Source organism: Monodelphis domestica, chromosome 2 (assembly GCF_027887165.1).
Source record: "Monodelphis domestica isolate mMonDom1 chromosome 2, mMonDom1.pri, whole genome shotgun sequence".
In the NCBI taxonomy this organism is placed as follows: domain Eukaryota; kingdom Metazoa; phylum Chordata; class Mammalia; order Didelphimorphia; family Didelphidae; genus Monodelphis; species Monodelphis domestica.
Genome location: NC_077228.1, coordinates 231,850,469 through 231,875,492, shown reverse-complemented (window position 1 = coordinate 231,875,492; position 25,024 = coordinate 231,850,469). Strand labels below are relative to the sequence as shown.

The following is a 25,024-nucleotide window of genomic DNA, read 5'->3' as shown; positions in this document are numbered from 1 at the left end:
CTGGGCAAAAATACTAGAGTTGTTTGCCATTTCCTTCTCCAATGTGTCCCCATTTTATAGATGAGGAACTGAGGCAAATAGGGGATAAGTGACTTGCCAAGGGTCACACAGCCAGTATGTGTCTGAGAATAGATTTGAACTCAGATCTTCCTGTCTTCAGGTCTAGTGCTCTAATTCACTGCGCCACCCAGCTATCCATACAGAGTGTGGAGTAGGTGCTTAAGAATTACTTGTGGACAGGCAGCTGGTGGCTCAGTGGATAGAGAGCCAAGCTCGGAGATGGGCAGGCCTGGATTCAAATATGGCCTCAGACACTTCCCAGCTCTGTGACCCTGGGCAAGTCATTTAACCCACATTGCCTAGCCCCTACCGCTCTTCTGCCTTGGAACCCATACTTGCAAATATTTCTCCCAAGGTGGAAGAGTGGTGGGGGCTAGGCAATGAGGGTTAAATGACTTGCCTGGGCTCCCACAGCCAGGAAGCATCTGAACCCAGGACCTCTCGTCTCTAGGACCTGCTCTCAATCCACTGAGCCACCCCGCTGCCCCTGAAGCAAAGATGTTAAAATAATAATAATGCCTCGTTGATTGATTGGTTGCTGGAGCTGACAAGTAGTAAGTAGTAGATCCTAGAGATAAGCTCCTTACCCGTCCTGGGCTGTAGAAGAGTGTGAAAACGCAGCCAAGAAAGCCAGGACCACGCATACTTGCACAGAGGCTCCCGGCCCAGAATTTGGCCTTACCTCCCCTCAGATGCCAGGAAGTGCCCCCTGCCTTTTCTCCTCCCCCCTTGGTCCCCTCCCGAGTCCCCAGGGAGACATTCGGGTCAAAACACCAAACTGGGGAAGAGGACACCTTGGTTGGTTGCCTCCCAGGATGAGGAGATCCCATTTCTCTTTTGGCTCTGGGCCCTGAGGGCAGGTGCAGAAGACTGCCAGGGCTGGGGTGGGGGGTGCGGAGCGGGTGGGAGGATGAAGAGGGGCACGGGGATGGCCTCTGAGACTCCAGAGGGAGATACTGGCACAGGAAAACCTACTGCAATATGGGGGGCCATGCTTGTCAAGCATCAGCCCAGGGAGACTTGCAGGTGCAAAGAGAAACACGGGAGGAGACTCTGAAGCTGGGGAGGAAAGGGAAGGCTGGGCTAGGGAGAAGACCTTACTTTCCTCAGTTGCCCAGGGCAAGACCCTGAAGATGTCTAAGCTCAAAGTTATCTACCAAGGGCAGCCAGGTAGTTCGGTGGATAGAGGACCAAGCCTAGGACAGGCAGAACCTGGGCTCAGATCTGCCTTCAGGAGACTTCCTAGCTGAGTGACCCTGAGCAAGTCACTTGACACCCATTGCCCAGCCCTTACTGCTCTTCTGTCTTAGATAGGATACTTAGGATGGATGCTGAGACAAAAGGTAAGGGTTTTTAAAAATGTTATTTAATACGTGGGGGAGGGAAGAAAGGAGGGAGACAATTTAGATCATATAACTTTGGAAAACTTACTTGGAAGTTTGTTATTAAATTTAAAAAAATTAAGTTACCTTTTCCCCCTTAAAGATACGTGACCCCTAGAAATCAGGACCAGGTCTCTGATGCCCTTCCTTTGGTATCCAGCAGATTGTCCACATGCAATGTCATCATTGAGGCAGCTCCAATTAACGATCAATCAACAAACACTTATTAAGTGTTTACCTTGTGCCAGGCACTGTGCTAAGTCAGTGAGTTAGGTGGTTAGAAGTATGATTATCTTCATTTTACAGGTGAGGAAACTGAGGGATTAAGTGACGCAGCCAGGGTCACTCATGGCCAGAGTTAGAGCTTGCATTCAAACCTAGAGCTCTCCTGGTTTCAAGGTCAACTCTCTTTCCTCTAGCACCTTGGCACTGCTGAGAAGGATTCATGGAGGGGGAAAACATAGTTCAGGAAAAGCTCGTTGACCCTGGAATCCAAAGTGGTAGATTCGAATCCTGCCTCTAACATCTACTTATGTACCTTGGATACATTCCTTAACTGAACAGCTTTCTCAACTGTCCGATGAGGGGGGTGGGCTAGGTTGCCTTAAAGGTTTAGCCCTAGGTCTACATGCCTAGGTAATGTCTAAGATTTCCTCCCTCCCCATAATTAAGAGCCTTTTGGAACCACTCACAAACCTCTGCTACTATATCCCACAAACCTCGGCTCCTGTTATCTCCCCGCTAGATCAAGGGCACTGGAGGTGTCCAAGCAGAAGATGAAAAGATCATTTGCCTGAAGGCTCCAGAAGGGATTCAAACTGGGGCCAGGCGGCTGGCCTTCGGGACGGCTCTGGCCTCTTGAGTCTTCGAGAAGCAATGATTCCGTGACTCCTCGGGTCTGAACAATTGGGACAGATGGAGGGAGACAAGCCGTGTTATTGGACCATTCTGGGGGCGGCTAAGTGTTTCCTTAGCGTTAAGGGTTGATTGACCAACCTCAAAGAACAACCCAGCATCTTCCCTCATTTGTCCTTTGACGTGGCTTCCTCTTTCCAAGATCCCAGATCTGGGGACTGATCTCGGGGTCGGGGGCAAGCCCAAGGCGTATTTAGCCTCCGTCTAGACCCCTGCCACCTGGCCCCAAGCCTTTTCCCCCTTCTGGACAAAGCAGGGTCTGCCTTTGGGAAGCTGAAGAAGGCTCAGGTCAGACAGGACAGTTAGAGCATTTCTTGCTCGGCCAAAATGGCTATGTGAGGAGACCAGGGCACCAGTGGATTGCCCTTCCCTGATCCCCTGAGCTGGAGCCGGGCTGGGAGGAAGCCCAGATGGACAGATGGAGAGGGCAGGGGACAGGAGGAAGCACAGACGTCTAAACCAATAACAAGTTGGACTAATTGATAAGGAGCTTATGGGCCCAACAGGCCAGGTGGGGTGAGATGACCCATCCCTGGCAGCAGCAGGAATCAGAGAAGCAAGTAATTTTATCCCGACATGAAAGGGAACAGATCTGGAAGGCTAGCTGAGGGAGGCATGGGCAGCGATCTGGTTACACTGTAAGTTTTCCACCAGAAGCTTTTGCCGAGCCTCCAAGGGGAGCCAGGCTGTAAGGCTGGGGGAGCACAAATCCAGGGAAAGAGGCCCCCGGGACAGATTGAGGGAAGGGCAAGGGACCAAGGGGCTGGGGAAGTAGGGAGAACAGGCAGAGGCGCTGCAGGCTGAGGACTCTTCAGTGGGGTGGGGGGGACAAAGAAGAGGGCCACTGTCAGCCCTGAGCCCCCCTTCCTGCACGGGGCTGACTCTCGGTTACTGATGGCTCTGGCCTCATTGAGATCTGGGAGAGCTCTGTAATCCTAGCTGTGGCTAATTAAACCAGGCGTAGCTCCTAAGCGTGCACACCGTCTGATCCACCTCATCGCTTCTCTCTCCCCTGCGCAGCTGGTCATGTAAGAAGTGACCTGGTGGTGCCTCAGTCAGTGGAAGAGCAATTGGCCCCCGGGACCCCTACCCCATGGGGTTCAATGAGGGGATCCCCGAGATAGCTAAAGAATTGGTGCCCAGGGCAGGTGGCCCCTGACCTGTGCCGGCGGGGATTCTTAGCTCCAGTTAGCTAAGCGGCTCTTGCTGGAGGAGAGGAGAGTCTGGAGAAAAGTGAGCAACGCGGGTACCCACACCGGGTGGGCCAGGATAAGCCATCGTCACAAGGGGTCCCCTGGGGGCCCCAAAGATGCCAACCAATGGGATCCACCAGGTGCTGAAAATACAATTTGGCTTGATCAATGAAGAAGACCGCTATCTGACGGCGGAAAGCTTTGGCTTCAAGGTGAACGCCTCGGCCTCCAGCCTCAAGAGGAAGCAAATCTGGGTCCTGGAGCAGGATGAAGGCAGCAGCTCGGCCGTCTTCTTCAAAAGCCACCTTGGACGCTACCTAGAAGCCGACCAGGACGGGAAGGTGTCCTGTGAAGCGAAGAAGCCTGGCCGGGATGCCCGTTTTCTGATCGTTACCCACTCGGATGGGCGCTGGGCCTTGCAGTCAGAACCCTACAGGAGATTTTTTGGAGGCTGCGAGGACCAGCTCTCCTGCTTCTCAACAACCATCACCCCTGCCGAGCTCTGGACGGTCCACCTTGCCATCCATCCCCAGGCCAATCTACTGAGCATCAGCCGCAGGCGCTATGCCCACTTGTGCCCACAGGAGGATGAGATTGCAACTGACAGCAACATTCCCTGGGGCGTGGATGCCCTCATTACTCTTATCTTCTTGAACAAGCAATACTGTCTGAAGACCTGTGACAGTCGCTATCTGCGCAATGATGGGAAACTGGTGTGGGAGCCGGAGCCCCAGGCTCGCTATACCCTGGAATTCAAAGCTGGCAAGCTGGCGTTCAAGGATTGTGATGGCAGGTACCTGGCCCCCATGGGGCCCACTGGGACCCTCAAGGCGGGGCGCAGCTCCAAGCCAAGCAAGGATGAACTCTTTGACCTGGAGGAGAGTCACCCCCAAGTGGTGTTTATGGGCTCCAATGGGCGCTACGTTTCCATCCGACAAGGTAAATCTCCTCCTCCTCTTCCAGGCTCTTTCCTCAGACCACAGCCTCCTGGTGGGCAGTGGTATAATGAGAGTGAGGCAGCTCCCCCATGCCCAGCCCAGAAGTGGGGACAGGATGTTCTGTCCCACCTGAAAGCTACTCTCCAACGTGAAAAGGGTAGGGAAAAATGCAGGAAAACTCCTAAGCTCGGGGGTTCAAGAAGAGGGAAAAGAGTGTGCCGAGGTCAAGATTATTGAGTTTATATAAATATGTAGGACTCGCAGAAGGACACAAAGAACTAGTTTCCAGAATTCCATTCAGTTCAATGGATACTTGTTAAGCATTTATTCCTTATGCATGCATTCAACAAATATATTTTTAAAATGATATGCACTCCTAATAATATGCTAGGTACCAGGAGTGCCAATATAGAACCTGACATGGCCTTTGCCCTCAAAGAGTTTACATTCCAAGGCATCCAAGGAGAGATAGGAACATAGCCAAATAGATTGCAAAATATTGAGTGATGGGGTCCAAGAAGGGACCCCAATAAAGCACTCTAGTCTAGGGGAATTTGAGATCAAGGAAAACTTCAGGGAAGAGGAGGCACCTGAGCTTGATCTTTGAAGGAAGAGAAAGGTTCTGAAATTTTGGCATAGATGATGAGGATGTACATTCCAGGTGTGGTGGGTCAAGGTAACCTTTTGTAGGAGCAATGTGCTAGGCAGACATACAATCCTTCCTCCTTAGAATCTACAGCCTAGTAAGCCTGGTAAACAGGTAACTATAGCACAAATTAAAATGTGATAAGTAAAGGAGAAGGCTAAACGGAACCCTTTAAGAGATGCAGGGAAAGACAGATAACTTGAGATCAAGAGATTAGGGAAGAATTCAAAGAAGAGGTTGTTCCTAAGCCTGACTTTAAAGGAAGGAACAGACTTCTGTGGGCCAGTGCATCTTATTGGAGGCCCACAAATAGATGGTTTGTGAACTGGCTGGGTGGGTGGCAATTTCATCATGATTTTCACTAACCTTTGGTTTTCCTTTTTAATCCTATGTATTTTATTTTATTTTATTTTATGTGTTTGAAAACATTATTCTGAGGAGACCTTAGAAGCTTCACCAAACATCCTATCAAAGGGACAGGTGACACAGAATCGATTAGAAACCTCCACTATAGATAGCTAGATGGGGGAGTCTATTCCAGACTGGGGTGATTGCACAAATAAGGGTGAAGGGAGGAGAGGGCAGGAGATAAGGACAAGGGGCAATCACGACTGTGTGAGCTTAAAAGACAGAAGCCATGGGAGTTGAGTTGCTATTTAAGCAACTCAATTTAACTAGGAGGTCAGGATATTTGGAGGGTAGAGGTAGAGAAGACACAAGATTGTTCTGAATTTTTGAGAGAGAGGGTCAGTGACCTGGAGGTCCTTGTGATGATAGCAACCAGGACCTGGACTGGTTGGAGTGAAGTTTAAAAGCAGTGAAGTCCTTGCTGGGTGATAGAGTATCCTCTCCCCTTTTCAGCTTCCTTTAATGAGTTGGCTTCCTCGGATTAAAACTGTAAGCACCTTGAAGGCAGGGATTTTCTTATTATTATTATTTGTATACCCAGTTTTTAGCACAGTACACAGTAGGTACTCAGTAAATGTTTATTGAATTGAATTATTGAATAGAGGCAGAAGGAAACAATGGGAAGCACCAAACATGCCCAATTCTGACCCAGAGTGTCAGAGGGCATGAGGGAAGAAGCCAGTCTTAGAGTAAGTAGCTAGTCTTGGAAGGAACATCAAGAGGTATGGCTCTCCAGCAGAAATGAGGTTTTACTGAGAATCAGAAAGATAAAAGGAATGTGAAAGGGAAAGATAGATACAAGATGAAACAAAATTTTATTTTCTTTATTCCTCCCTTCCTTCGTTCCTTCCTTCCCTTTCTTTCCTTCCTTTCTTTTCCTTCCTTCTTTCTTTCCTTCCTTTCTTTTTTCCTTCTTTCCTTCCTTTCTTCCTCCCTCTCTCCTCTTTCTTTCTCTTTCTGTCTTCCTTTCTCTGTTTTAAATAACAGAATGTTATTCTGAACACAGAAAAAAGGGAGGACAGAAAAAAAAGACAATAATGATAACAACTATTGTTACCATTTATATTGTACTTCAAGTTTTGTAAAGAACTTTTCATGTAGGGTCAGCTAGGTAGGTCAGGGGTTAGAGAGCCAACCCTAGAGATGGAGAGGTCCTAGATTCCAAGTTACCCTGGGCAAGTCACTTAACCCCCATTGTCTAGCCCTTACCACTCTTCTGCCTTGGAACCAATATACAGTATTGATTCTAAGATAAGGGTTTAAAAAAAAGAAAAAGAAAGAATTTTACATGTATATTCTCATTTGATCCTCACAAAAACCCCCATTAGGAAGGTACTATGATCTATGTTTCATAGATAATCAAACTGAGCCTGAGTTACATGCCCACAATCTGAGGCAGGCTAGGCCTGACTTGTATAGGGAAGAGAATATGAGGAGAGAAGTAGAAAGATTTTCTTTTTTTTTTTTAATTTTATTTTTAAAAAATTCTATTTACTCTTCGTCTTCCTCCCTTCGTCTAAATTAAAAAGTGAAAAGCAAACACTCTTGTTACAAGAGTGTTTGCTTTTCACTTTTTAGTAAAGCAAAACAAACTTCCTACACTGGCCATATCCAAAAGATGTCTCAGAGAAAGGAATTTCAAAATTGGGACAAGGAGAGCTCTAAGGAGAGAGGTTCAACTATGGGAGTAGTTATAGATAGAGAGAAGGGAGTCTCTCTATTGCTTGCTCTTTTTTTTTAAACTTTTAAAAAACCCTTTCCTTTTGTTCTAGAATCAATATTGTGTATTGGTTCCAAGTCAGAAGAGTGGTAAGGACTAGGCAATAGACGTGACTTGCCCAGGGTCCAACAGCTAGGAAGTGACTGAAGCCAGGTTTGAACCCAGCACCTTCTACCTCTAGGCCTGGCTCTCTATCCACTGAGCCACCCAACTGCTCCCTTCCCTTTGCTCTTTTAGGGGATAGCTTTTCTTCCAAACCCTTGGAGGCCCACAGGTCAGATGAGGATTAAGAGGCCTAGGACTATATGTTAAGGAAGCATGCCTCATCCTTAGCTTCCAGTAGAGCTCCTATGGGAGTCTTAGAGAGGGGGGATGACAGGGAGAAGGAAGGCCCTCCCCAACCTTTAGTTCTAAGGAAGAGATTGAGAGGGTCTCCCTTATCCAAGCCATTTTCCTAAGGTTGAGAAGAGACTAAAGAAGAACCCTTCAATACAGATACTCTAGTTCCTCCATTATCTAGGTTGCTTATAATTTTCCTGAGCTATCTTTGGTGTCTCTTAGACATTAGGAAGAAAGAAGTGGGTACATTTTGGCCTCCAAGAAGCTCGAGAGCAGGGGTTTTTAACAATTTTTTTGGTTGTTTCATCAACCTTGGGTGAAGAAACCCTTTTAGGGTATAGGTAGGAAGAGGATGGGAGCCTATTCCAGAGAGCACAGTAAGTTGCCAAAGGCCCATGAGAAACTGACTCTGAAAGTTATGATTCCTGGGACATTTTGGGATAAATACCCCTAAATTGAATTATCTTGATTTTCAGTGTTCTCAAGCTCTTACAGATGATGGAGGTGATCCTGGACTCTTTAAGGCTGTGCCAGGATAGCCCAAGCTGGGGAAGAGGTTCCCTAGGAATCATAGGACCTTCTGGCTCTTGTAGTCTGATGCCCTCATTTTTTTCCCTATTATTCTATTATAAGCTTTTATTCTATTATTCTATGTCTCTTCTATTTCTTCTATGGAATTCTTCTAAAGGGTTCTATAGAATATTTATTCTAAGATTCTATTATAAGCTTTTATTAATTTTTTCTTCCCTCTCCCACTACCCCCTTCCCCACCAAAAAGGGAAAACAAAACTCATAACAGGTATGGATAGTCAAGCAAAAGAAATTCCCATACTGGCTGTCTCCAAAAATACATCTTGTTCTGACGTTCATTAGCAATGGTTGGTCTTGGCATTGATTTGGTCTTTCAAACTTATTATCGTAAAATCATTCTCATATAAGTTTTCCTAGGTTTCTCTAAAAGGGAAGGGAATAAGCATTTATATGGTGCCCACTATGTACCAGGCCCTGTGCTAGGTCCTTACAAATATTATCTCATCTAATCCTGGCATTGACTTTGGGAGGTGGGTGCTGTTATATATCTCTATTTCAGAGTAAAGAAAAATGAGTCAGAAAGAGGTTAAATAATGTGTCCACAACTAGTTAGTGTATCTATGGCTGGATTTGAATGTAGGTCTTCCTGATTCTAGGCCCATTTCTCTGTGCACTATGGTGCCACCTAGCTGCCATTTCTTTCATTATTTCAGAACCATATACATACATACATACATACATACATACATACATACATTTTAAATCCTTACCTTCCATCTTAGAATCAATGCTGTGTATTGGTTCCAAGATAGAAGAGTGGTAAGGGGCAGGCAATAGGGGTTAAGTGATTTGTCCAGAGTCACACAGCTAGGAAGTGTCTAAGGCTAAATTTGAATGCAGGACCTCCCATTTCTGGGCCAGGCTCTCTAACCACTGAGTCATCACCCCCCCTTTTTAGAACAATATTTTTTTCCCTGCCATTCCCAAATTAATGAGCAAACCCTTAGTTTCCAGTTTTTTGCTACCATAAAAGAACTGCTTTATGTATTTTTGTACACATAGGGTTCTTTCCTCCTTTTTTTTTCCTTCTTCTTTGGCAACCACCTTATTTTACCTAAGAGGAAACTGGAGGAACCAAATTAGAAGGAGTCTCTCTCTCTCTCTCTCTCTCTCTCTCTCTCTCTCTCTCTCTCTCTCTCTCTCTCTCTCTCTCTCTCTCTCTCTCTCTCTGTCTTTCTCTTTCTCTCTGTGTCTCTCTGTGTCTCTCTCTCTCTCTCTCTCTCTCTCTCTCTCTCTCTCTCTCTGTCTCTCTCTCTCTCTGTATACTTTCTGTCTCGACAACTCTAGATCTTATATCATCTGTGCTTGGTCTCTGAAAGGGCCTAATCTTTGCTTTTACTAGTAAACAGCTTCTTTTCCTTCTTTGAAATTAGGAACCATTTCTGGAATCAAAGAATGGAGCTGGAAGGCATGCAAGAGATCTGATTCATCTCTATACAAGGGAAGAACTTAATTAAATGTTTGTCAAATGAATCAATAAATCAAACAAGCTCTCACTTGAATGATCTCATAATGTACTTTGCACTTTGCAAAACTTAAATTGCTATATAAATGTCAGCCACGATGATGGTGACTATGGTGACTAAGAACAGAGGTCCTTAACCCGGAGTCCAGAAACATATAAAAAACTTTTTTGGATAACTATTTCAATATAATTGGTTTCCTTGGCAATCTTGGATATTTTATTTAATGCTTTTATAGTCTTTCATTTGATGTGATAGACTTAGGGACAATTCTGAGGGACTTAGGTCAAAGAATGCTATCCACCTCCAGAGAAAGAACTGTGGAGTATAAATGCAGATGAAAGCATCCAATTTTTCACTTGATTATTTGGGTTTATGTTTTGAGATTTGGGTTTTATAAGATTACTCACTGACAAAAATGACCAGCATGGGAATATGTTTTGCATGATAATACATGTAAAATCCAGATCAAATTGCTTGCCATCTCTGGAAAGGGGAAGGAAAGGGAGGGAGAAAGACAATTTGGATCTTATAATTTCAGAAAATGTATGTGGAAAATTGTTATTACATGTAATTTGTAAAATAAAATATCTTTTTTAAAAAGTTCAGAGGGGGCAGCTAGGGAGTAGTAGGCCTGGAGTCAGGAGTTCAAATCTGGTCTTTGATACTTCCTATTGTTCATTTTTTTAAAGAGAATAATCACATAAAAACAAAACCCAAATAAACTACACTGATAAATGATATGTTTTCATCAGCATTTCTACTCCCACAGTTCTTTTTCTAGAAGTGAATAGCATTCTTTGTCCTAAGTCCCTCAGAATTGTCCTGGATCATTGTGTTGCTGAGAGTAGCCAAGTCTATCAGATTTTCTCTTTCTACGATATTTCAGTTACTGTGATTAATTTTCTCCTGGTTCTGCTTATTTCACTCTGCATCAGTTCATGGAGGTCTTTTCAGCTCTCTAAAATTATCCTGTTCCTCAGTCCTTACAGCACAGTAGTATCCCATCACCATCAAATGCCACAATTTGTTCAACCATTCCTCAATTGAGGAACATCCCTTCAATTTCCAACTCTTTGCCAGTGGATGAGGAGTTTAAAAAAATGCAACCTAAAGTATGCTGAGATTATTCACATTTTTAGCGTGAATCTGTATACCTCCAGAATCACAAATCAAAGCTCAATTAATCATTTTGTTGGTTGTCCAGACTTAAAGAAGTGATGGAGAAAGTGTTAATCATGCAGATTAAACTTAAAAATGTGTCATATATACATTTTTTTCTCCTAGAAATCCAGTTGTTAAACATTTATCAAGTATTCCATTGAGCCTAGGGGTCTATAACCCACAACTGCCATGAGACTAGAAATAGCTTTTAGGTCCCTGCAGTTTACAAAACAAAACAAAAAACCCCAAACATCCCATTTAGATTTGATCTTTACCACAACCCTATGTTGTTGTTCAGTAGTTTCAGTCATGTCTGTCCCTTTGTCACTCTGCTTGGGATTTTCTTGGCAAAGATACTGGAGTGATTTGCCATTTCCCTCTCCAGTTCATTTTACAGATGAGGAAATTGAGGCAAACAGGGCTAACGTGACTTGCCCAGGGTCACACAGCTAAAAAGTGTCTGAGGCCATATTTGAACTCAAGTCTTCCTCCCTTCAGTTCCAGCAAATCTATCCACTGCTCCACCTAGCTGCCTTAATTCTTCTCTTGGATAGCTCTAATTGTTGTGTATTCTCTTAGATGGAGCCTAATGCATTTGTGTGGCTGCCCACATTCCTGGCACCCCCAGAGGTTTCATTCTAAAATGAAGCCTCATCTGGTCCAGTAGGAATTGGCCCCAGAGTTGTTTCCTTTGAGAGGAAGAATCAGTGGGAAGAGATGGGTCTGCTCCAGAGCATCACATTTCCCTTGGCTAGCATCCTGCTTCCTCCAAAAAGGGCTCCATGATTCCCCAGAAGCAGGAGGATGCTGGAGTCAACTTGAGCAGGTTTGGGAAAGTCAGCCAGTCTTTCATTTTCAGTGTAAGCCTTACACTTCAAAAATTTCCAGTGCTACAAATTGGGTCTTGGTTTGTTGTTTTTATCAGTTATTTAGGCTTAAGAGAGTGTTAATGATGTAGATTAAACTTTAAATGGAGGCAGCACACGGTAGTGCAGAGGATAGAGTGCTGGACCTGAAATCAGGAAGACTCATCTTCCTGGGTTTAAATCTGGCTTCAGATACTTCCTAGCTGGGTGACTGTGAGCAAATCACTTATTCCTATTTGCTTCCATTTCTTTATCTATAAAACAGGCTGGAGAAGGAAATAGCAAACCACTCCAATGTCTCTGCCAAGAAAACCCCAAATGAGGTCATGAAGACTAGAATATGAAAAAAGCAGGAACCTGGGTCAGAGAGATCATGGAGGTGGCAGAGTGGACAGAATGCCCAGGTTGGAGTCAGGAGGACTTGAGTTCAAATTAGCCTTACTTACTTGGATGGATGACCCTGGGCAAGTCACTTCACCCCATTTGCCTCAGTTTCCTCATCTATAAAATGAGCCAGAGAAGGAAAATGGCAAACTACTTCAAGAAAGCCTTGAATGGGATCACAAAGAGTTGGATAGGACTGAACAAAAATGGTGTCTACCTCCCAGGATTATTGTGAAATAATAATTGTAAAGCAAGGTGCCTGGCACATACTTGGGTGCTTTGTAAATGCTGCCTATTGTTATGGTCAGCCTCTGGAGGTAATGGACTCCCCCTCAATGGCCCAAAGGCTGAGATGTCCGCTTTGCAGGTATTCCGTTGTAGTGGAGATTCTTTTTCCTGGTAGGAGCCAGACTGGCTGCCCTCTGCTGTCCCTCTCTTAGATTCTGTGATTTGACAGTTTTGGGCAAGCCCAGACTGACTAGTCTTTTTGTGTAATGATCAAGCCTCTCTATAGTTCCTACTATGTGCCTGCTTTTGTAAATGCTTTGCAAATATCATTTGATCCTCTCAACAGCTCTGGAAAGAAAGTGCTATTGATTCCCATTTTACAGTTGAGGAAACTGAGGCAGAAGTGACTTGCCTAGAGTCGCACACAGTGGATAGCCAGGCCCAGAGTCAGGAAGACCTGAGATCAAATCTGACTTTATATACTTCCTAACCATGTGACCCTGGGCAGGTCATTTAACCTCATTTGCTTCCATTCCTTTTGAGGTACCAATAGGAAGCAGTGAAGAGCACAGGATAATAATAATATCTACGGTTTAAGTACTATTTTAGGATTATAAAGTGCTTTGAGTACAAATATATCAAAGCCTTGTTATTTCATCCACAAGGAAACTCTTCTGCAGATTGCAGCCTTCATTTCTTGTGGTGTTTTCTTGAGAGTTGCCTGGGATTAAAGAAAGATGAATTGACTTGTTAGTAAGGCCCAGAGATGGGGCTTGAACTTAAAACCCAACAGGTTGCCTCATCTAACCCTTAGAATAGGAGTTCTTAATTTTTTTGGAGATATAGACCTCCCTGACAGTCTAGTAAAGCCTTTGGACCTCTTCTTAGAATTATATATTTTTATTTCTATTTCTTTGTTATATATTTATTATTTATAATAGATTACATATTTATATTTTAATAACTGAAGGAAATGTTACATTTCAATTAAAGATAAGTAGAAGAAAGAAAATGAGCATTTATTTATTAAGCCCTAACTATGTGCTAGGCACTTGCTAAGTGCTTTACAAATATTATCACATTTGATCCACAATGACATTGGGAAGAAGGTGCTATTATTTTTCCCATTTTACAGTTGAGGAAACAGGTAAACCAAGGCTAAATAAGTGATTTGTCCATGGTCACCCAGCTAAGAAAAAAAAAAGAGGCAAGAAAGAGACTAAGGCTGAATTTGAACTCGGATCTTCCTGCTTCCAATCTTAGTGCCCTATTTACTGTGTCACCTAGCTATGGTTAGTGAAAATAAAGATGTGTGGTTTTTTTCCAATCCAAATTCATAGACCTTACTGAAATCTATTCATGTGGCACTTGGGAATTTGTGGACTCCAGATTAAGAGCTTCTGCCTTAGGGCCAAAGAGTAGGGGGCTTCCACCAGAACTCAGAATTGTGCAGGAATCTGACCTAAGAGTCCTCCTTTCCTTCCATCCCAGGGAGATAAGTGGGGCAGCCTCGCTGGCAGAATAAGGGGCATCTAGATCGCTCAGGGTCACCTCTTCCTTTCTTCCCTTCCCAGATAGATGAGTTACCCAACAACTGACCAGGAACAGATTTGGATTCCTATGCTCCCTGCAGGTTTCAAAATTCTTAGTCCTTCAAGAGATCTGTCATTTCACCTATATTGTTCTCTCCTATGATGTAACTCATAACCCATCTACCCCCTAATCCTATTTGCCACCGCTGGAGAAAGAAATGGCAAACACTCCAGTATCTTTGCCAAGAAAACCCCAAAAGGAGTCACAAGGAATAGGACACAACTGAAAAACGATTGAGGGGTCATGGTGGAAGTTTTCCTCAAGGTCATCTAAGAACAGCAACAACAATACTGATGGCTGTCATTTATTATATCATTTTAAGCTTTACAAAGCATTTTATAAATATCTCATTTGATCCTCTCAACAGCCCTGGAAAGTAGGTGCTATCATTTCCATTAAAAAAAAAACAACCCTCACCTTCTGTCTTAGAATTAATTCTGTGTATTGGTTCCAAGGTAGAAGAGTGGGAAGGGCTAGGCCATAGAGATTAGGTGATTTGCCCAGGGTCACACAGCTAGGAAGTGGCTGAGGTCAAATTTGAACCCAGGACCTTCCATCTCTAGGCTTAGTTCTCAATCCACTGAGGAACTGGAGTGCCTCCTATCATCTCCATTTTTACAGATGAGGAAACTGAGGCAGAGAGGAAGTAATTTTTCTAGGGTTTCATAACTAGTAAATGGCTCAAGTCTTCCTGGCGGCAGGCTCTATATTTCACATATTACTGCCCCATGTAGCAGCCTCTCAAGGACAGCAACAGAGCCCATGGACCCTCCCATGGAGCCCTGGATGGTCCTTAGGGAGAAGACCGGCCTTCAAAGTCTTGTGACTTGTCAGCCTCTCGATATCCCCCTAGGCTTTTGGCATATGCAGGAAGAGAACGGGATTCTTAGCCAGGAAGAGGCATCATGATACTGCCCTTGGGCCGGAAGTCTCCCTGGTCTAAGGGAAGGAGCTCCAGGGCCACCCCAAGTGAATCCTCTTGGAGGGCTGTGTAATCTGCTGCACGCGTAGGCTTGCATTTACTTGCAGTTGTCAAAGCTGCCTCTTCTTCCTGGCTTCCCCCTCCCTTCAAGTGCGCGTTACTCCACCATCGTGGGACCACGTGGGAAGCAGGTGGTACAAGGGAGTCTCTGTGATCTGCCAAGGTTCTGAGTGCTGCAGGGTTGCCATGGTAACCGGGTCCCGTTTGGGGATGAAGAGCCTGCGGTTGGGTTGACTCTAGGTTTGGGGGGCGGGGAAGGCAGACACTAAGAGCATCTGGGTGGGCTACGGGGCTCTAGCCGACTGTTCCCTTCCCCCAGTTTGCCACCAATTCCTCTCCCTTTGTTATAGCCCTAAACCCCCATTATGGCCCTAGCACAGCCCTAGGGCTGCTCTTAGGAAAGGGAGGGGAGGAGCCAGCAGGCTAAGCTTTGAAGCTCAAACGACTTGGGCATTTAGGACCCAACTGTGTCCTAACTGAGAGCCGGCCCCCTGGAGCTGCTGCGGAGGCCACAGGCTGTGCTCCACACGGAGGCCCTGGGAAGGACAGAGCCCCCTGCTGTGTCTAATCCAAGCTGATTAAGGGGTGAGTTATAAATAGGGACTTCAACTCCATCTGATGGGCAGATGGAAACGACAGCAATCAGCTTAGCCTTCCAATTAGCAGTGATGATTCGGAGGATTTTCTGGGCAACAGAAGGAGGTTGGTTCAACTATTTAGGGAAGAGAAATCAAGCACAGGGAGGGCACTAAGTCCATTTCTCCCATCAAACTGGATTTGAATGGCTATTCCTCCCTTCTTTGTGCCAGCTCCTAGACCCCTTCAATAAAAGGTTGGTAACTCAGTCAATGGGCAAGAGCAGGGCATCCCCACACATTCCCAAGTACAGCTAACCAGCTGAAAATGTTTTGGGGAAGTATCTAACATCACAAAATTTAAAAAATAGACCATAATGTTAATATGTGATTTTCTAAGTCAATAGGTTGCCTGCAGGGATCCTTCTGTTTGGCATAGTGGTCCTATTTCTATTTGAGTATGACACCCACTGGTTAAGAGGGGGTCCTGTAAGGTTTCGGTGTTCTATCTCATTCCCTCTGTCAGGAGCAAGATTAATACCTCCCTCTATCCATCCTATTCTTCCCTTTGGGGGTGCCCTAGAACTTCTGACCTCAATTTTCCTTCCCTACCACATACTCAAGATAAGTTTCTTTCCTTCCCCTCTAATAACCCATTTCCTCATTTCAGGGATCAACGTCTCGGCCAATCAGGATGAAGAGCTGGACCATGAGACATTCCAGATGCAAATTGACCGTGAGACCAAGAAGTGTATTTTCCATTCCAACACTGGGGATTACTGGACCCTGGTCACTCATGGGGGTATCCAGTCTATTGCCACACAAGTGTGAGCAGCCCTGCCTCCTCCTGGCTTTGCCCAGTCTCCCTTCCCCCAACACCATCTCCATCGCACCCACTCAAGACCACTATCGACTTTATCACCATTATTGTAACTGCCATCACATTGCACTCACTGCATGCATAAATATCAGCACGGTCACCATCACCACCTCCTTCCCACTCCTCATCAATCAGTAAAGTCCAGCCAACCACTACTTGCCAAGTGCTATGCTAGATCCTGGAGATTCAAGGACAACCGTGAAGCTGTCTAAGTTCTGTCAGGGAGATATGTGTACATCTCCATGTATTTGTGTATATAGACATGAATGTAAATGTATATGGAATGTACACATATGTGTATGTATAAAGACAACTCCTGCAAAAGATATAAAGTAATTAATTTTAGAGAGGGAGGTGCCAGTAGCTGGAGTGAACGAGAATAACTTTATGTAGAATACAGGTGCCCTGGAGAAAGAAATGGCAAACCACTCCAGTATTATCCTTACCAAGAAAACCTCATGAAGGGGCAGCTAGATGGTTCAGAGCACCAGGTTTGGAATTGGGAGGACCTGGGTTCAAACCTGGCCTCAGACACTTCCTAGTTGGGTGACCTTGGACAAGTAATTTAATCCTCATTGTCTACCCCTTCCTACTCTAATGCCTTGGAACCAATATTCAATATCAATTCTAGGACAGAAGGTAAGGGTTTAAAAGCAAAATGAAACATGGATAGCTATGGTCTACGGAGTCACAGAGTCAGGCATGACTGAACAACAGCAACAAAATATGGGGCTGAAGGTAAGTCTTGAAGGAAACTAGGAATTCAAAGAGACAGAGGTAAGGATAAAGATCATTCCAGGTATAAGGGACAAACGGGGTAAAGGTGCAAAGATAGGAGGTGGAATAAAGATTATAATTAAACTCGTGGGAGTTGATTAATCCATCAAGTGAGGGAGTATTGAGAAAGAAGGACCTAGGACAGATGCTTGTAGTACAGCCACTGTTACGGGAGGCATGCAATAGGTGATGATTGAGCAAAGAAAACTAAGAAGGAACACTCAGACAGGTAGAAGGAGAAGCAATCTAGGAAAGAATCACAAAACAGAAGAGAAAGTATCTGGGAAGAGGAGCTCAACAATGTCATCTGCAGCAGAGAGGTCAAGATGAATAAAAGGATGGAGAAAGGGTCATCAGATTTAGCAATTAAGAGATCGTCCATAACTCATAACATAATTGAGAAAGTCTCAGTTGATTGATGAAGTCAGAAATCAGAATACAAATAAGGAAAGAAGTAGAGCAATAAGGAGAAGAGATTCAGAATTATAATTTGAAGAGTAGGATTTGTTTTTCAGAATGGGGAAGATGTAGAAATGTTTGTGGAACTATTGGAACTGGCAAGTGAAAAGTTACTTATAATTTTAGAGAATAGCAGTTTCAGTTGAGGGATGAGATCAGTGCCTTCTTTGTGCCAGGTACTATCCTAGGTTCTAGGGATATAAATGTAAAGAATAAGACAAATCCCATTCAAAATGAACTTACATCCCAATGAGAGAGATAAGTATATATATATATAAATATATATATGCATATATTAAGATATAATGTAAATATAAATTGAATATTTATATTCATATATACACATACACAATAACTAGAGACCAAGTACTTTGAGAGGGAGGGCACTAGCAATTAGAATCAGGAAAGATGATGCTTGATGATACTTGAGCTGTCTTTCCCTTACTTTCCATCTTAGAATCAATACTGTGAATTGGTTCACAAGAGTGGTAAGAGCTAGGCAATGGGGGTTAAATGACTTGCCCAGGGTCACATAGTTAGGATTGTGCTTTGCCTTAAAGAAAGAAAGCAACCCTGTTGGGTGGAAATGAAGGAGTATATTCCAGACTTGAGAGATAGTCAAATGTGAGGAATAAAGAGACCAATTTAGCTAGATTTCTGAGTATAAGAGAGGAATTCTAACCCATTGGGGCTAGAAAGATAGATTGGGGCAAAATCATGAAGGGCTTTACAAGCTAGACAGAGAAATTTATATTTTATCCTAGGAATAGGAAGTCAGTTGGAGATGATCGAGTAGGAGAGTAACATGGGCCAATCTATGCTTAAGGAAAATTCATTTGATTGTGTAAAGTGTGTAAAGATGGATAAAGTATTGAGTCAGGGAGATCAATTAATAGGCTGTTGAAGCAATCTAGGTAAGGGGAAATGAGGGTCTGAACTAAGATGAGTGGAGAGAAGTGCTCGAGATTATGAAGGTAGAAACTGCCTGGTGAAGAGGGGGATAATTTTGTCACTATCACCACCACCATTTTTTTCATTATTATATTGTTATCATTGTTACCAGCCATATTATCATTCCCTTTATTATCAGTCACCAAGATTATTATCTTCAAATAAACATCACATCATCACTGTCATCACCATTACCATCTCCCACCACCATTACAATCAACATTACCATTATACACACCCTCCTATTCTCTACCACTATCTCAACTCTAATTATCAGTATCACTACCACTAGCCTCGCCCTCAACATTGCCACTTCCCTCTTTTCTTCGGAAACCTCTGCTAAGTGGGCCCCATCCAGTGGTGTGCCAGTGTCTGTAGTCCAAGGCATTACTTAGAAAGTGAGGTAGAAGAGATGATGGTGCCCCAACCTACGGAAGAAAAAGCAACTATGGGGTGCGGTATGGCAGAGTAGTCAAGAGGAAGGCAGTTCCAGGGGGTAGGAGGAGCCTGGAGAAGAGTAGGTACCTCGGATTGAACCCACAGCTGAGGACAGAGCCTTCTCTTACGTTGATGTAGGTCGGGTGGTTGAATCCAAAGGAAATAAGAAGGTTGGATTTGATTGCAGAGTTCAGGGCTATGATCTAGGAGGAAGGGTAGAGGAAAGAGACCTGTGTGAGACATACTGAATTTAGAGCAGAGGTCCTTAGCCTGGAATCTTTATATATTTTAAAAACTATATTTCAAAATTATTGGTTTCTTTTGTAGCTGTAAATTTTATTTTTTTTCCCTTTTAAAACAATTCTCTATCCAGAACCATAAAATGATACTCTATCCATAGGCTTTGCCAGACCACTAAAAGGAACCATGACACAAAAAAGGTTAAGAACACTTGATTGAGGGAGGCATACCCCATCTCTACCTGATATAATGATTTTCAAATTCCTGGATTAGCCCTGGGATGAAGTAGACCTTGTGAGTGGCCCCAGTTAAAGCAGGACTAGGTGGGTGGTAGGACAGGTGAATAGTTATCAGAACACCCCCCCAACCCCCACCCCCACCAATGACCCTGACTGTTCCTGTCTTCTCCCCCTCCCTAGTGCTGCCAAAACCATGTTCGAGATCGAATGGCGAGGCCGACGAATAGCACTCAAGGCAAGCAATGGGCGCTACATCTGCACAAAGAAGAATGGGCATCTAGCAGCCATCAGTGACTTTATTGGTGAGTACCTTCCAGGCCAGGAGGTCCAAGCAAGAGCAGGGAAGCCTGCAGATTTTAGAGGTCTTAGCAATGCCACGTTCAAGACATTAACAGATGATTGGGAGGAGGTTGGACAAGAGGGAAGAAAAGAACATCTACCTACTCATCTAGGGGCAGCTAGATTACAGACCCAGTGGTCAGAGCACTGGGCCTGAAGTCAGGAAGATCTGAGTTCAAATCCAACCTCAGACCCTACCTGTGTGGCCTTGGGGGGTCACTCAACCTCATTTTCAACTGTAAATGCAGAATAATAACAGTATTTACTTCCCAAGGTTGGTTTGAGGATCAAATGAGATAATATTTGTAAATCACTTAGCACAGTGGTTGGCATATTGCAGGCAATATTTAAATGCTTATTCCCTTCTCCTTCCCTCCCCTCCCCTATTCAATTCCCCCAAGGCACATACCTCAGGGAAGAGTCTTTACAAGGTTATACTCCCCAAGCCCCACACCAAGACAGATCAGTGAAAAGGGAACCAGGGGAGGTTTGCAAGGGAAGGCATCCCAGGCCCCATAGCATCCTCCTTTCTTTGGCCCAGGTGAGGATGAGGAATTCATCATCAAGCTCATCAACCGGCCCATCTTGGTGTTAAGGGGCAATGATGGTTTTGTCTGCCACCATCGAAACTCCAATCTGCTTGATACAAATCGATCGGTCTATGATGTCTTCCATATCAGTTTCAGCGATGGCGCCTACCAGATCCGAGGTGCAGCCTTGGGGTGGGGAACAGGGGTAGGGATCAGAGTGGGGACTGGGACCCCACTGAAGGGGGATAGCTGGAAGTCGCCCTCACTGCTCCCATTCCAATTCTCCATTCTGTTCTGACAAGATGGTAAGAGAGAGGTCAAGCAATAGTCTGAGGAATCTGCAGTTGTCTCTACTGTTGCTGTGGCATTCTTAGAGAACCACAGCCAGGCAGTTGCCCCCCTCTCCCTACCCCAATGTTTTCTGGAAACATTGGGAAAGAAATGGGAAATGGAGTAGACATCTACTAGTCCTGTATCACCTACCACTGTCTGTCAATAATCATCTGGCCAGCCAAATATGACATACCATCAAACTGGCATAGTTAGGTGGCTCAGTGGTTAAAGAGCCAGGTCTAGAGACAGGAGAACATGGGTTCAAATCTGATACTACCTTACCTAGCTGTATGACCTTGCACAAGTCACTTAACCCCAACTGCCTAGCCCTTACCACTTGGAACCAATACTCAGTATAGATTCTAAGACAGAAGGCAAAGAATAAAAAAAGAAAAAGAATAGAACTTCAAATCAAAACCAGTGTAGGAAACCTTACCCAGCCAGTGACATTGGTAGGAAGGAACAGAGAGGGAATTCATTTCCTCACAGTTATTTCTGGATTTTTGTTAACGCAAAGTTACTGCCTCCATCCCTGAGAGGGATAAGGATAGGACCTAGGAGGAGAAAAGGGGCTGGGGCTGAGACAGGATTAGGATAGAGACACAACCCTTTCCCCCACCTACCCAAAGGCTCCACCGGCAAACCTTCCCCTACAAAAAAAAAAAAAAGGCCCTACAGGGAGTACTAGGGATGATGAGGAATGTGATGGGGTGAGAGGGGCGATAGAGAACTGTGTAACTGATGCTCACAGGAAGAGCCTCACTGTCCTCAAGGTCATCCTGCATAGATGGTCTAAGCCCAGTCAGCTCCAGGCTCATCACCTGGGCTCATCAGTGCTCTGAAGGGGATAGGGGATGAGGAGAGCCAGGCTGGGAGAGGAGAGGAAGGGACGAAGAAAGTCTGGGGGAAAGGGAAGAAAGGAGCCAAAAGCAGGAGGGGAACCCCCAGGATCTGACTCCTCTTGACCCTCTTGCCCCCCCACTCCACCCTCAGGCAGAGGCGGTAAGTTCTGGTACATATCCAGCAACGGCAACGTGTGCAGTGATGGCGAGAGGTCAGAAGATTTCTTCTTTGAGTTTCGAGAGCGAGGCCGAGTGGCCATCAGAGGCAAAAATGGCAAATACCTTCGGGGAGCCTCATCAGGCATGTTGAAGGCTGATGGAGAGTCCCTTGCCCAGGCCACCCTCTGGGAGTACTGACTCCCAGCTACCTGGATGAATCACCTCCAGAACTTCCCAAGAATGAAGCAGGAGGAGAGAAGAGATTCGAATATAAGCAAAAGCAGGGAAGGAGTCTTGGTGTCCTCCTGGAGTGGGTGGGGGATTCCTCCCTCCTTCAGCTACAGAACACATTGCATGATCATAACTTCCTCTTAACCCCTATCTCCTACATAAAATTCTTGTCTGAGATTTCGCTTTCTCTGGTTTCTTGACATTCAATGTCCACTTGCTCCATGTCTCATATCCTGTGCCCTGAAAAGGGAATAAAACAGTCTTTTGAAAGCAAACCAGGGTGGCAGCTGGGTGGTTCAGTGGATTGAGAGCCATGCCTAGAGATAGGAGGTCCTAGGCCTCGAACTCTTCTTAGCTGTGTAACTGAGCAAATCACCCCCAATTATTGGTTACCTCAATTGGTAACCAATACCAATGCTCAATATTGATTTTAAAACACAGACGGTAAGGTTGAGGGGGGGGAGGGAAGAAAATCTGATAAATTCTGGGAAATCTGCCTGGCCTTCCTGTGATGGCCACCATCACAATGTCCAGTATTTCGGGTCATTACTGTTCCCTTCCTCCTCTCTTCCCAGGAAAAATATAAAGTCAAGTTTTGTCCCACAGACTTTCCCACAGGAATAGGCCCCATTATCTAAAGGACTCTACTTCCTACAATGAAACTAGAGAAGTGCGAGGGGCTTATAGCCTCCCAGAATCTCCTGTGGCCCATCAGGGTGACCTCGAGATAAAGGACACAGAGCCTGAGAAGAGAATGAAATTTAGAGTATGGAGAGAAGGGGAAGAGGGAGGAGACGAGGGAAAATCAAGCCTGGTAGAATTTATGGGGTAGAAAAAAATGGACAATCTGAGACAGGAAAGGAGCCTTTGGAGAAGCGGGGCTTGGCTAGAACAAGGGCCAAGTTTGGGCAAGACAGTTTTGTACATTCCTCTGGTCCAAGTATCTCCCTGTCCTGTCCAGGTTCCTTATTCCATCCCTTCCAGTTTTCCTTCTCCCTCCTCTCATGTCTTCTTTGCCCATCCTGCTGCAACTCCTGGCTGGAGTCCTGATTTCTTCTATGCCCTTGGATCCTTACTGTCAGCTCCAGGGGGCTGAGCCAGGTTCAAGACCCGTCTCCTCTTCCCCTTCTAATGAACCTTTAGTCTGTGGGGTCTTGGGGAAGATGAGGAAAGTCTGGGCCCTTTGTGTGCTAACTTCATATGGAGGTGCCCCTATTGTGATAACCAGCTGGTACACATTTCTAGAGGGGCTTAGGAAGAATTTTCCCTGTCCCACAGCAAAACCACTCCTGGCACAGTTTCCCATCTTCCCAGAGCCACCTCTCAAAGATCTACTGGGTTTGGCTGGCCCGAGGTGCCCACCCATGCATGGCCACACCAGTCAGTCATCAGCTTCACCTGACGCCAGCCCTCATCCATCACCCTGCAGCGGCCCAGTCCAGAGAAATTAAATGATCTGCCTAGGCTCAGCCTCAATATTAGAGTCTGGAGTCCAGCGTTTGGACCATTCCTCCACGCTGCTGCCAGGCCCTCCAGAGTGCAGATTGAGGATGCTTTTTACACAGCCGGCACTTGGGAATATTTGTGGAATGGATTTGCTTTGAGGATCTAACAAGGCCAATCTGGCTCTGGGACCAACAGGCAGAGCAGAAACCTATGTGGGGCAGCTAGGACAAGCCTTGGCTGTGGGCGGCTTGGGTGGGAAGGTTCTGCGGCTCCCAAGCCCTCCCTTCCCAGTCTGCTCAGAGTTCCAGCCTGCCTGCACATTTCTGATTATCTCCAGGGTAACCAGCTGCACTGTGATCCACAGAGATAGGGGGGGAGCCAGGAGAAGGGGGAGGGGGAGTGGGGAAAGCTGGACTAGAGTTCCCTGGATAGGAATTTGGGGAAAATCCATTTTGAGTCACTCCTGGGCTCTGAAAGGAGGAAGGGAGGGAGGGGTGAAGAGTCAGTCTAACAGTCGACATGCATTTATGAAACCCCTTTTCTGTCCTGGGCAATGTGCCAATCACTAGGGATGCAAAGAAAAGCAAGAAACAGGATCTCTGCTTACAAGAAGCTCCCCTTCCAGTGGGAGATACAATAAGCAAACCCAAGATAGAGACTGTACAAATGGGAGGCGATCTCAGAGGGAATTGCTAGGGGAGGAGAGGAAATGGAAGAGGTCTCTTATGGAGAGGCAGTGGGATTTTAGCTGAGTCTTAAAGGATGCCAGGGAAGTCATGGAGTTTAGATGGAGGGAGTCATAGTAGAGAGCAGTGAAAAGGCAAGAGAGATCAGGAGATAGTTTGAGAAGATCAGTATGGCTAGACAGTACAATACAAAGAAGTGAGTAAAATGTAAAAAAAAAAGGGGGTAGCTAAGGTGGTTCAGTGGATTGATAGCCATGCCCAGAGATGGAAGATCCTGGGTTCAAATTTTACCTCAGACATCCCCTAGTTGCCCCCTGGGCAAGTCACTTAACCCCCATTGCTCAGCCTTTACCCCTCTGCTATCTTGGAACCAATACATAGTATTGATTCTAAGTCAGAAGGTAAGAGCTTTTAAGAAAAAGACTAGAAAAATAGGAAGGAGCCAGGTCAGGAAGGACTCTGAATGCCAAACAAAGACTTTTATATTTGATCCTAGAGATAATTGAGAGCCACTGGAGTTTATGAAGAATGACCAGGTCAGACGTGCTTTAGGAAGATCACATTGGCAGTTGCAGGGAGGATGGATGGGAGGCAGGAGAGAAATTAGACTTGGCAGACCAACCAGCAGGCTATTCCAAGTAGTTCCGGCCCAAGGTGATAAGAGCGGCCACTGTATGAATGAAGAGAAGGGAGTGCACATGAGAGCTGTTGTAAAGATAGAAATGACAAGATCTGCCAACAGTGAATTGCCCCCAGAGAGTCCATTATGCAGCTGGGGATCTGAGACTGAAACTCAGGAGAGAGACTAAGGCTGGGAATCATCTGCATAGATGTGACAGAGCTGATTGCCACCAAGTGAATAAATGTAGAAAAGGAAGCAAAAAAGTCCCAGGACACAGTGTTGGGTACACACACAGGAAAGAGACTGAGAAGGAACAGTCAGACAGGTAGGAGGAAGATCCAAGATATAGCCAGTGATGAAGGAAATCAAAAAGGAATGGGGTAGGAGGGGGAGAAGACTTGGGTA

General features: G+C 45.2%; 1 protein-coding gene across 1 annotated transcript; it reads left to right on the top strand.

Annotated features, from left to right (window-relative positions):
* Positions 1-989: 989 nt before the first annotated feature.
* Positions 990-22,042, top strand: FSCN2 (fascin actin-bundling protein 2, retinal). The gene is made up of 5 exons (XM_001370794.4): positions 990-4,489; positions 16,118-16,274; positions 19,612-19,733; positions 20,312-20,479; positions 21,627-22,042. Exons 1-5 carry the CDS (start codon positions 3,667-3,669, stop codon positions 21,830-21,832), a joined length of 1,476 nt encoding a protein of 491 aa, XP_001370831.1. The 5' UTR covers positions 990-3,666; the 3' UTR covers positions 21,833-22,042.
* The last annotated feature ends 2,982 nt before the right edge of the window (positions 22,043-25,024 follow it).